Genomic DNA, 12126 nt, shown 5'->3' on the forward strand with positions numbered 1-12126 from the left:
TGCCAGAAGAGGCTGCTCCAGACCCCACACCGTGTGGGGCAGCGTGAAGATTGGCCGCATGAGGTCTCAGCTCAGCCTCCAGAGGGCGCTGCACACTGGGCCTTTTTCCTCTGCGTGGGATGCTGTCCCAAGAGCCAGTTTTTGGGGTACATGGATGCCCACAAGCGGTGACCTCCCCTCCCCTCCCTGGGGAAGCAGAGGCTTTCTCTGACCTTCCAGGAGGTCGGGGCTGAAGGCGGCTGAGGCCGAGCGACTGCCAGGAGGCTCGCAGCAGCTCCTCCTCCCCTCCCAACGAGGCCCACTCTAGATCCACTCACACGGCCCGGCCTCCCCAGGTCCCAGCTGCCCCATCTCAGTCTGAACGATGATGGGCAGGGCAGGGGTGCCCATTTCACAGGGCAAGATTGAGATGGAGTCCCACCTTCTGCGTTTGTGTAAACAAAGAGAGGGGAAAGATGAAGTCCCCGGGGGCCACTGAAGCCCACCCTTCACACAAGTCTGGGCAAACTTCAAATGTTCTCAGAAGGCGGCAATGCCAGCCCTTTGCAGGCCACTCCCCCCTTGCCCAAGCCCAGCTGCTTAGCTAGACGCTGCCCCTTCCCAGAGGACGAACACCGGTGCCCCCGTCTCCAGAGGTCCTGGGAGAGCTTGGACAGGCTGGCAGAGACCCTGCCCTGGAAGATGCAGATGTCGCCCCACCACACCCCCGGAACAGCCTGCTCTGCAGGAAGGAGATCCACCTCTGGCGGAGCAGGGGCACCCGGGCAGCGGCCCCCTCCTGCCTCTGTATGCTGAGGTGGCACAGTGGTTAAATGCAGCACTGCAGGCTACTTTAGCTGACTGCAGTTCGGCTGTTCAAATCTCACCGGCTCAGGGTTGACTCAGCCTTCCATCCTTCCGAGGTGGGTAAAATGAGGACCCGGATTGTTGTTGGGGGCGATATGCTGACTCTGTAAACCGCTTAGAGAGGGCTGAAAGCCCTATGAAGCGGTATATAAGTCTAACTGCTATTGCTATGCCACGGCCATCATCAAGGGTTCTGCAAAGCCTTCTTTCCAAGTTTAATTTATTTATTTAAATTAAAATCATTCACCCTCTAAAAATAACTTGATTATACAGAACGTGATTGTGTGCAAATCAAAGGGTGTTGGGGGTGGGGGAGTGTTGAAGATTGGATAATGCCAAGACCTCTAAGCTGCCCCCCTTGCCCAACAGCTCTGCTTTGCCCGCTGTTGGGGGGGAGGGGCTTCCTTCATACCGGGTGCCCCCGTGCGCCTGCTTTGGCTCAGGAAGGCCAGGCGGGAGCGGCGGCCTGCCCGTCTCCCCTGGCTCACAGGCCCTTGGGTTTGGCCACAGGTGGGGCTGGGAAGGGCTGCCCTTGTGCCGCCCGCTGCTCCAAGGCCAGCTGCATGCTCCAGATGCTCAGTGGGCGCATGTAGGCCAGAGAACGGAAGACCTTCTTCTCACAGTAGGCCTCGGGGGTCTGGAACGCCATGCCCAGCCGCTCCCAGACCGTCCGGTAGCAGCCCTCGGCGGTGGAGAAGCCCTCCGGCACCAGGCCCTGTGCCAGGCGAGAGGAAGCCCAGTCAGCCAGGCTGGCACCCCCGCCCCTCCCCGCCTCCCCCCACCGTCACCCACCTCCTGGATCATGGTGGCGGCCAGCCCATAGACCACACCGACCCACACCTCGTCCGACTGCAGACTGGAGGTGTCCGGCGACCCCGAGGGACGCATGCCATTCACCGCCCCCATGGACCCTCCCGAAAAGCCCATCACGTTCAGCTCAAAGATGGTCTTCAAGGCACTGAGCACGTGGCTGCGAGGGAAAACCTGTGGACCAGAGGGGGCTCGTGAAGCCCCCTGCCCCCCCCCCACTGACATCCCTCCCCCCTCAAGCCTCCTGGCCCCCCTCCTCACCTCGGACTGCCCCTCGCCCAGCCCACACGCCCGTAGGAACCACTGCCCGGCCAGTTGGTCCGCCATGACGCTGTCCGAAGAGGGTCCACGGCCGCTGTCGTAGTTGTAATACTTCCCTGCGAGGGAGAAAAAGCGGGTCGGCTGGGGGCTCTTTCCGGCCCTGCTGACCCGCCCGGCTCGGCCCAGACCTACCGTTCCAGAGCAGCCGCTCAAACGCTGCCGTGCCCTTAGCCAGGATGCCCGAGTACCTCTCCTGGGCCGGCCCGTCTGCCAAGGCCTCCGCCATTCTGCACATCACGCAAAGGGACGCCAGCCAGAGGCCGCCACAGTAGGCACTGGCCGAGGAAAGAAGAGGAGGGGGTTGCCCAAAGGGAAGGACAAGAGGCGCCTTAGTCAGAGAGGTGGCTGGGCAGTCGGAGCTGCCCTCTTCCCTGGCATCAGGAGGGCAGGCAGCTTGGGCCAGGAATCTGCTGCTGCCAGCAGCGGCCCCTGGGCTGGTGAGGAGGGCTGGGCAGGGGGCCACGGAAAAAGGAGCGTGGAGCAGCTCAGCCAGGTTCCTGCTGCCGACTGCCGGGGGCGGAAGGTGGCTCGATCGGTTCCACCACAAAACCGCGTTCGACTAAAGCACGCTCGCCGAAACCGCGTAGCTGACGTCATCAACAGGGCGACAACAGCGCGGAGACAGAAGCACGCTGTAAACGCTAAACCTAAAATTAACCCCTAAACCTAACCCCCCTAAACCTAAACCTTAACCTAACCCTAAACCTAACCCTAAACCTAACCCTTAACCTAACCCTAACCTAACCCTAACCGTAACCCTAACCCTTAACCTAACCCTTAACCTAACAACCTAACCCTAACCCTTAACCTAACCCTAAAGCTAACCCTAAAGCTAACCCTAAACCTAACCCTTACCTTAACTTGAATCGGCTTGCTTTCAAAGTGCTATTTAAAGCACCCTTCTTTCTCCGCGCTCATTGTTGTCGCCCTGTTGATGATGTCAGCGACGCGGTTTAATCGGGCGCGGCTTAATCGAGCGCGGTTTTGTCGTGCCACGGGCTCGATCCCTAGAGCCCGTCTCCTTAAAAGGAGAGCTCCACCCTCTTCTGACCTTACCCGCCTCGCAGGGCTGGCATTGACTGCAGCAGAATCCCACAAGGCTGAGCTTGCTTAACTCCCCCCTCCCCCACACCAGCCCAAGGACCCTGTGCCTAGTGGTACCTCCTCCATTCAGGGGCATCCAGGCCTCCTGACGCCTCTGGCTACTTCCCACCAAGCCATCCCCTCCCTCCCCCATGCGACAGGCGCAGAGGCCACGGAAGAAGCCGTGGATCAAGGCCACGTGATTTGTCGCCGTGGTGGTCCCCCCCTTTAGTTCTGCCAGCTCTGCAGAGCAGGGCACCCGCCTCTGTCCTCCTTCTCGGCCTCATCCAGGCAGGGCACCAGAATGCCCAGCCCCCTCAGCGGGGCAGCCCTCCCCCCCCCGGAAGTGGGATCTGGAGACACCCAGCCAGCAGAGTCCAGGAACCCCAGGGACGTTGTGCAGGGGGGGGGGGCAAGCGGGGGTGTTTGCAACTGCCTCAGCTGGGGGAGGCAGCAGGGTCCCCGAGGGGCTCAGCTGCCAAGGGACCCTTCCTCTGGGGGGGGGGAGCGTGGGACTCAAGCAGGAATTAGCCTTGAATGCTTGGACAGCCGCCGGAGAACCAGGACTGACCCCCCCAGGGGTCTTTTCCCCTGGGCACTGGGGGGGGGGTGTTTCTCAGGATCATGTTTCAAAGCCCCCCGAGAGACGACCACATACTGCTACTCAGGGGAAACGGCGGCCAGGCCAAAGAGCCCCAGGCCCCACAACTGGAGGGGGACTCCCAACACCCCACAGCAAGAAGCTTTTCTGGGTGGGGGTCCTAGGATGGGCTCCTGGCCCATCACTCACCTGGCCCCGGTGGCCACCCAGGCGTCATAGGTTTGGTCAGCAAAGCCCGAGTTCTCAATGAGGCCGTCTCCGTCGGTGTCGAACCGTAGTTCCGACTCCACCACCGCCTGAGGGTGGCAAAGGGGTCTGAGGAGGGGTTCGCGGGGGCCCCCGGGGGGGCTGGCAGCCCCTGCCCTCCCCTGCACTGCACCTGGCAGACGGGCCACATGTCCTTCAAGAAGGCCCCGTCCTGCATGAGGAAGTAATCCCGGTACACCTGCAGCACAAACTTCAGGTTGAGGTCCTTCCAGGTGGCCGTGTCGTGGATCAGGTAGGCGTTGAGCCGCTGCCAGGGCTCGTCATCTGCCCAAGAGAGCGGGAGACGGTGTGGCTTTCCTTCCCCCCTCCCTCAACACTCCAGGCGGGGCCCCCAGGGGATATCCCCCAAACCTCTCAGCTGCCGACAGCCTCTCGGGGGCCTTTGCGTCCTCCCACCCACCCAGACACAGGAAGCGGGGGCCGCACAATCTCCTCCCCCAACAGCCCCGCTTGGGTGTTGTAATATAGTTCCTTGTGTAGGTGTGGGACACCCATGGCCCAGTTCATACCAGGGCATGCAGAGCCACGCTGAACCACACAGGAGAAAACAAACTCCTAAAACTCCATAACATCCTGATAGTTCATAACATAACATCCTGAGATGTGCCCTACAAATGACGCCCAGGATTTGACCATATATAGACAGAACTTCCCTGAGCAGTAGATTAGAAATTGTACTTTTACAGGCTGTTTTTAACCACATGCTATTGCTCCTCCTGCCTTTGTCCTATCTCAATAAAAGGGGCTCTCAGACCCCCAATCTGGGTCGCTCCATCCCGAGAAAGATCGTGTCCTGTCTTTTCTCCACATTGGCCTCATGGACGAACCATGGGAACGTTACACTTGGGGGCGCATTCGGGCAAATTGGAGACATCCCGCCTTGCAGAGGGGCAGCCCCCAGGGAGCCCCCCCCCACACGCAGCCAGGCCCCAAGCCGAGGGAGCCCCTCAGAGCACAGGCCTGACCTGCGTGCAGACACGAGGGGTGGCTCTACCTGGCTCTCCGATGTCGTGGGGAACAACGTTGCGCAGCTTCACCGGGGCCGTCTGTCCGCTCATGAGGTACTGCCGAGGGCGAGCGTCCTCATTCAGCACTGCAGCAGCTGGGATGGGGCAGGGAAGCGCCGTCAGCAGCTGTCCAATCAGCCAGCCGGCTGCCTCTGCCGCCAGCCAAGCGCAGACCAGGCCCTTGGGAGCATTCGACACGGCTCAAGGAGGCGTGTTCCCTCCCGCCCCTGCCGGGGGCATCCCTCGGCCCAGACCGCCTGCAGAGCCGGCCGAGGAAGCCCAAGGGGGAGGGGAACCCACCCATGTCGTACTGCAGGCTGAGCTCCAGCTTGGGCCACAGCATGGCGAGCGCAAAGGAGGCGTAGAAGTGGACGTCGTAAGTGTTGTACATCCGGTATTCCTGGCCTGGAAGGAGGAAGCGGCAGCGGATGCACATCACACTGGCTTCCCCCTCCCCAGCATCCGTCCGTCCCCCCCACCCCGGGGCCCAAAGCGAAGCCTCACCTTCCAGGTAGGCAAACCTGCCGTACTCTTGGAAGACTGGGAGCAGCTGGGAGAGTCCCCGGGCCTCCCGCAGGGCCTCCCTGTCCTCGGGCAGCAGCTCCAGCCAGATGGTGCCTCCGTCGGCCAGGAAGTAGAGCTCATTGAAGAGGGCCGACTTGTACCAGGGGGGCAGGTCGCTGTGAGAGGCACACAGGGGTCCTTCGATGGGTCCTCCTCTGAGAGGTGGGCTCACTCTGCCCAGAGGCCTGCCCACCCGGCCTGGGGGCCCAGGAAGAGTAGGGACCCAGCCACCCCTTCAGCAGAAACAACGCAGAGCCGATGGGGGACGCAGCCCCCGCCATGGTCACAGAGTCTGGGCAGCCCGAGGCCAGGGGTGGGGGGCAACCAGGGGTGGGGGGTGAAGGAGACAGCCTAGAAGCAGCCTAGTTTGGCCGGAGTGGACCACGGTGGCCCCTCAGCAGAGGGAGAGCAGGAAAAAACTCTGGCGCTGGGCCCCTTCCTGCCACTCAGGAGACCCCCACCCACAGGGCGCTACCTGTTCGCCAAAATGGGCCCCTGCCAGGCCTCAATCCTCTCCTCCCAGGCCTCGAAGCGGCTCAGCAGATGGTGGGAGAGTGCTGGGCAGGCGTTCCCGTCGCTGCCAAAGAAGCGAGTGTACCACCTGTGGGCAGAGAGGAAGACGGACCCTCAGCCATCCAGAGCCTCGGTCGGGAAGCAAAGCCAGCCCGGCCCAGGCCGCACACAGAACTGGGGATTGGGGAGAGCAATTTTCCCAAGGGGAGGCCTGGGAAACTGGGACTGTTGTGGGGCTCCACAGGCCGGAGAGAGACAGCCAAAGGGTCGGATGGACCCGCAGGTGGTAGGATGCCCACCCTGCAGTTTGGTCCTGAGAGAAGCCCCGTTTCCTGGGTCAGGTGGGTTCCACCACAAAACTGCGTTCGACTAAAGCGCGCTCGACGAAACCTGTGACGTCATCACAGGGCGACAACAGCGCGGAGACAGAAGCACGCTGTAAACACTAAACCTAAAATTGACCCCTAAACCTAATCCTAAACCTAACCCTTAGCCTAACCCTTAACCTAACCCTAAACCTAACCCTTACCTTAACTTGAATCGGCTTGCTTTCAAAGCGCTATTTAAAGCGCCTTTCTTTCTCCGTGCTCGCTGTTGTCGCCCTTTTGATGACGTCAGCGACGCGGTTTAATCGGGCACGCTTTAGTCGAGCGCGGTTTTGTTGTGCCACGGGTCAGGTGAGGGTCCGCTCCATGAGTGTGTGGCATGCTTGTGGCATGCTGGCGCAGCCCTGGGCATCTCCCCGCAGGCAGAGCTGTGTGGGTCACCCAAGTGGGTCCAACCCCAAAGCACAGAGACACCCGCCCCCCCCACCCCTCGGGAGCCAGCCCTCCCCAGGAAGCACCCACCTGCGATGCTCCTTCTCCGCCGATCCAAAGCGAATGCGAGGCATGTCCCAGGCCAGGCCCAGCTCCAGCGTCCCACGACCGTGACCGGCCACCACGCAGGTGGCACACACGGCTGCTGCACAGACCTCCCCCTTTTCCGTGGGGGGGCTCTGCCCTGCAAGAGAGCCCCGAGCGCGTCAGGGGCCTGTCCTCCTAGTCTGCCTGCCTCTGCCCACCGTACAGCCCAGGACTCACCCTGAGGGGATGCCAGCCGGCCATCCGCCAAGAGATCCTGCCAGACCTCCTGGCCGGTGCCAGCAGGGTTGAAGGCCGTGAGGTGGGTAACAGCAACACCTGCCTGGGGTGGGGGGGGGAGAGAGAGAGGGAAGGGAAGGACAGAGGGGAATGAAGAGCCAGGCCCCTCCCTCCCTCGAGACAGGGACGACGATAGGCGGGGAGGAGCAAGAGAGCAGGGCAGCCCCAGAACAGGCTGCGGGGAGGGGGCTGGGGTACGAGCAAGGGGGCCTTCTAGAACACAGAGGCACCAGAGTTGGGTGTTGTGATATAGTTGCAGAGCCACGCTGAGCCACGCTGAACCACGCAGGAGAAAACAAACTCCTAAAACTCCGTAACATCTTGATAGTGCATAACATAACAGTCTGAGATGTTACGTTACAGTTGGGGAAGGCAGCCACCCCCCCTCGGGGCCTTGTGAGCAGAGGTGTGGCGAAGAAGCCACAATGGGGCTCTCTGCCAGCTTGCAAGAGGCAGCCTCGAAGGGCACGCAGGGCTGCTGTCCCAGCTGCTGCCATGGACCATGGGGGCGGGGGTCCTACCTTCTCCCGGGCAGAGATGGCCAGGGTGTAGGGGTTTGCAGGAGTCACGTGGTGCAGCATCACCCCACGGACGCAGCTGCCCCCCTTCTCCACGCTGAAGGGCTCGTTCCAGTGGCCGCCCCGGCAGTCCTCCTTGGTCTCCGTGCCGTTTTGAAAGGTGAACATGATGGAGACCTCCACCTCCTCGGCCCCCTCGTTCTCCACCTCCCAGACGAAAGCGCCCACGGGGAGGCTGGAGTCCTAAGGACGCAAGACGGGCGGCTCGTCTGGGCTCAGAACAGCCTCATCCAGCCCCCTCTGCCCCTCCTTCCCTGCAGGAGCACCTGAGGGCCACCAGATTAATAAGCGAAACAACCCCCCCCCCACACACACACAGACTATCCAGAAGGAAAACCTAGTTCTGGCTAGGCGACCTTGACCGTCCCTGTGGAGAGACAGTCCTCAAGCTGCAACCATCTTGGTCAGTGGCCAAAGTTACAATGGCGTTGAAAGAAACGACCTGTGACTGGAGAGCCGAGGTGGCGCAGTGGCTAAATGCAGCACTGCAGGCTACTTCAGCTGACTGCAGTTCTGCAGTTCGGCTGTTCAAATCTCACCGGCTCAGGGTTGACTCAGCCTTCCATCCTTCCGAGGTGGGTAAAATGAGGACCCGGATTGTTGTTGGGGGCAATATGCTGACTCTGTAAACCGCTTAGAGAGGGCTGAAAGCCCTAGGAAGCGGTATATAAGTCTAACTGCTATTGCTATTGGTAATTCTCGCCTGCCACCGTCCCAGCATCACCCGGATTCCAGCACCTGGCACGTCTTTACGACGGCAGCAGCCTCCTGGGGCCGACGTGGCGCCCTTCTGCGACTTTGCCAGCCAGCTCCAGACACGGGGGAGGCCAGGTTCACTTAATACCGGTATGATTCACTTAGCAACCGCCGTGATTCACTTCACCACCATGCCAGAGAGAGATCGTAAAGCCGGATGAAACTCACTTGGTCAGCAATGGGAATTCTGCTCTCGGTTGTGGTCGTAGATTGAGGACTAGATAGGCAGGTTTTCATCCCCTCCCCCAGCCCTGGATTCTGGATCAGCCCACCCACCCCCTTCCTTCCATTCCATCGAGCCCCAGGCCCCTCCAGCGTCTTCCCCACTGCTGGCCCCTTGGCTCAGGGAGCCCAGAGACCAGCTCCTCCGGCATGCCGATCGCCAGGCCTGGGAGGAGGGTCCCGCCCCAGAGACCTCGACCCATGGCAGCTTTTGCCAAAGGGATGGCTGGCTTCCCGGAGACAGAGGCACCTCACGGACAGGCCCCCCGTCATGCTTGTGGGTGACCTCTGGGGAGCTACCAATGACGATGCTGCCTTCATCCTGGGCCCCTCCCCAAGGCTTTTGGTATCATCAGCCATAGTGGGCTGATTGCAGGGGGAAGGGAATGGGGGGTGTCCCTTGTTGAGACCTTCTTCCTTCTCCTCCTTGCCTGGAATCAGTTGGGGAGGGGGCCCATATGTGTGTGTGTGTATGTGTGTGTGTGTGTGTGTGCGCATTTGGGGTCTCTCAGCTCTCCCTCACACCTACAAGTACCCCTAGGGGAGGTTATTAGCAATAGCAGTTAGACTGATATACCGCTTCATGGGGCTTTCAGCCCTCTCTAAGCGGTTTACAGAGTCAGCATATCGCCCCCAACAACAATCTGGGTCCTCATTTCACCCAGATAGATAGATAGATAGATAGATAGATAGATAGATAGATAGATAGATAGATAGATAGATAGATAGATAGATAGATAGATAGATAGATAGATGATAGATATGATTAGATAGATGATAGATGATAGATAGATAGATAGATAGATAGACAGATAGACAGATAGATAGATAGATATGATTAGATAGATAGATGATAGATAGATAGATAGATAGCAATAGCAATAACAGTTAGACTTATCTACCGCTTCATAGGGCTTTCAGCCCTCTCTAAGCGGTTTACAGAGTCAGCATATCGCCCCCAACAACAATCTGGGTCCTCATTTCACCCAGATAGATAGATAGATAGATAGATAGATAGATGATAGATATGATTAGATAGATGATAGATGATAGATAGATAGACAGATAGATAGATAGACAGATAGATAGATAGATATGATTAGGTAGATAGATGATAGATAGATAGATAGATAGATAGATAGATAGATAGATAGATAGCAATAGCAATAGCAATAGCAGTTAGACTTATCTACCGCTTCATAGGGCTTTCAGCCGTCTCTAAGCGGTTTACAGAGTCAGCATATCGCCCCCAACAACAATCCGGGTCCTCATTTCACCCACCTCGGAAGGATGGAAGGCTGAGTCGACCCTGAGCCGGTGAGATTTGAACCGCCGAACTGCAGAACTGCAGTCAGCTGAAGTAGCCTTATTCAACAGCATGGGGGTCTTTTAATACGGAGATGAGACCCTCGATTTTGCATGTCTGCCAGGGCGTCTTCGGGGGGCATCTCCAGCGCCCAGAGACTGGGACGGTTGGGGAGGGGGGAATTGGCAGGGACTCAGCCCCAGCAAGACGGAGGGGCTCTGGGCGTTTGGGTCTCCCCAGAATCTCTTCATGGGAAAGTACCGGAGGTCCGGGTGCTGCTGGGGGAAGGAGTGGCAGGCGTGGCAAGCAGGAGTTTTGTCTAGGACTATCTTCCACTCTGCCTGCACCCGTTTCTGCACCGGGAGGCCCCGCTCGGGCTTATCCACGCCCCAGTTGCTTCCCCTTTGGATTCCCGCAATACTCTGCACATGAGAAGACCCTCAAAACTCCCCCCCAAAAAAACATGGCAGTGCGTGTAATTTGGGTTTTCCTGTGCAACGTGGCTGCTGTGCTTTCCCAGGGCAACGCGAAATGCTCATGTCCCCTTCGGGGAAAAGGGTGGCATATAAATGAAATAAATCCTAATCCTAATGATCAGCTTCAAAGGTGGAGGGGCACCTCCAGCCCAGGCAACGCTGCTCTTTCCGGCTGAGCCTTCCCTCCCCCATGGCTTCCCTTGGCCCCTGAACTCCATTGCCCTCCATCAGCTCCCTTTGCAATTTGCAACCTCACGCCTGAAGTTACACAATTCAGAAATCACTCAGCCGTTAGGCAGATTTGCCAGGTGGATATTATGAATTGCACAGCCCAGGGCTGGAAGTTCAGCGCTCAGCACTTAATTGCAGCAGGTGTGTGGTTGGGAAGCCAAGCGGGGAGGGCCAGGAGGCAGTGGTGCCACTGCAGGGCCAGGGAAGGGAGCCCTGGCTAAGGGTTGGCACGCGATAAGTCCCAAGCCCGAGGCTCCAGCCACGGCCAGCCCGGCCTTTCCCCACCCCCTCGGATCACATGGGACCCCCGGCCGGAGGCTCACCTGGTAGTCGTGCGGGATGATGGGCGTAATCTGCCGGCAGGTCAGCACCACCTCCTGCCCGGGCAGCTGGTAGACGGTCCAGGCGCGCGGGTAGAGCGCGTGGTAGAAGGCGTAGTGGCCGCAGAAGCCCCAGTTCCAGCCCTGCAGCCGGCTGGGCCGCTCGGGGGAGAGCACCTGCTGGTAGACCGTCCGGCCCTTCCGCCGCAGGCAGACCGTGAACTGGGCGGGGGAGGGAGGGAGGGATGGAAGGAGGAAGAGGCCGCCGGTCAGGGCGCCGCACGGAGGTCGCCCGAGGGGGGGGGGAGCCCCGACCACCCCTCCCGTCCCCTCCCCGCCCGACCCACCTGGTCCGCCGCTACGGCCCGGTGCTGGTACAAGCCCGGCGAGAGCTGCCACCTGCAGAAGTCCCCGCGCCAGCCACGCGTGACGGTGCCGCCGCCCAGACCCCCCAGCGGGCAGCCTGCGGAGAAGGGAGGGAGGAGGGAGGGACGGTTGGACGGCGCCCCCCGGCCCCGGCGCGCCCCCGGCCCTCCGGGCGGCCCCTACCGTAGATGGGGCGCAGCGGCTGCGGGTGCAGCAGGTCGATGAAGGGCAGCCGCTTCTCCACGCGCGTCTTCCGGTACCACCAGCCCAGGTACCTGCGGGGGGAGGGGAGGGTCAGCCGGGGGAGGGGAGGGGGTCCCCGGTCTCCCTCGGCCGTGGAAGGGGCCCCACCTGAAGGCCAGCCCCAGGTGCCGCAGGGCGTGGGCGGGGGAGACGTCGCCGGCCTGTAGGGGCTTCCTGCGCTCGGCGAAGCGGTGGGCCAGGCACAGCCGCCACCCGAACCGCGGCACCCCGCGCCCCGCCGCCCGGCCCTCGTAGCGGCTCATCATCGCCGCCGCCGCCGCCTCCCCGTCCCCGTGCGCGCCCCGCCCGCAGCCCGCGCAGCCCCCAAAGGCAGCCATGGCGGGAGCGGCAAGCGCGGAGCAGCGGACCCTCCGACGGCGGCCGCCTAGGCGGAAAGCGGAGTGGGCGGGGCGGAGGGGCGGCCCGGTGGCCCCGCCCACCCTCCGCCCCGCCCCTTGGGGGAGAGGGAGTGCG

The 12126-nt window shown here is 60.9% G+C and overlaps 1 protein-coding gene across 1 annotated transcript; it reads right to left on the bottom strand.

Moving 5' to 3' along the window:
* Positions 1 to 1059: 1059 nt before the first annotated feature.
* Positions 1060 to 12046, bottom strand: LOC116505931 (non-lysosomal glucosylceramidase-like). Its single transcript, XM_032213433.1, has 17 exons — positions 11761 to 12046; positions 11593 to 11684; positions 11391 to 11506; positions 11047 to 11265; positions 7676 to 7915; positions 7095 to 7197; positions 6861 to 7014; positions 5975 to 6100; positions 5440 to 5615; positions 5236 to 5340; positions 4923 to 5030; positions 4041 to 4192; positions 3851 to 3957; positions 2110 to 2252; positions 1918 to 2033; positions 1639 to 1830; positions 1060 to 1561 (listed from the first exon to the last, which is right to left on the bottom strand). The coding sequence occupies exons 1-17, from the start codon at positions 11988 to 11990 to the stop codon at positions 1331 to 1333; spliced, it is 2610 nt and encodes an 869-aa protein (XP_032069324.1). The 5' UTR covers positions 11991 to 12046; the 3' UTR covers positions 1060 to 1330.
* Positions 12047 to 12126: the final 80 nt, after the last annotated feature.

The sequence above is a fragment of the Thamnophis elegans genome, chromosome 3 (genome assembly GCF_009769535.1).
Source record: "Thamnophis elegans isolate rThaEle1 chromosome 3, rThaEle1.pri, whole genome shotgun sequence".
NCBI lineage: Eukaryota > Metazoa > Chordata > Lepidosauria > Squamata > Colubridae > Thamnophis > Thamnophis elegans.

What these genes read in the sequence shown, in the direction of transcription:
- LOC116505931 (XM_032213433.1), bottom strand. Translation starts at nt 11,990, where the DNA reads ATGGCTGCCTTTGGGGGCTGCGCGGGCTGCGGGCGGGGCGCGCACGGG. An exon ending in CAGGTTTGCCTACCTGGAAG is followed by an intron (nt 5,341 to 5,439) that starts GTGAGGCTTCGC and finishes TCCTCCTTCCAG; the next exon opens with GCCAGGAATACCGGATGTAC. An exon ending in CAGCCTGCAGTACGACATGG is followed by an intron (nt 5,031 to 5,235) that starts GTGGGTTCCCCT and finishes GCCCCATCCCAG; the next exon opens with CTGCTGCAGTGCTGAATGAG.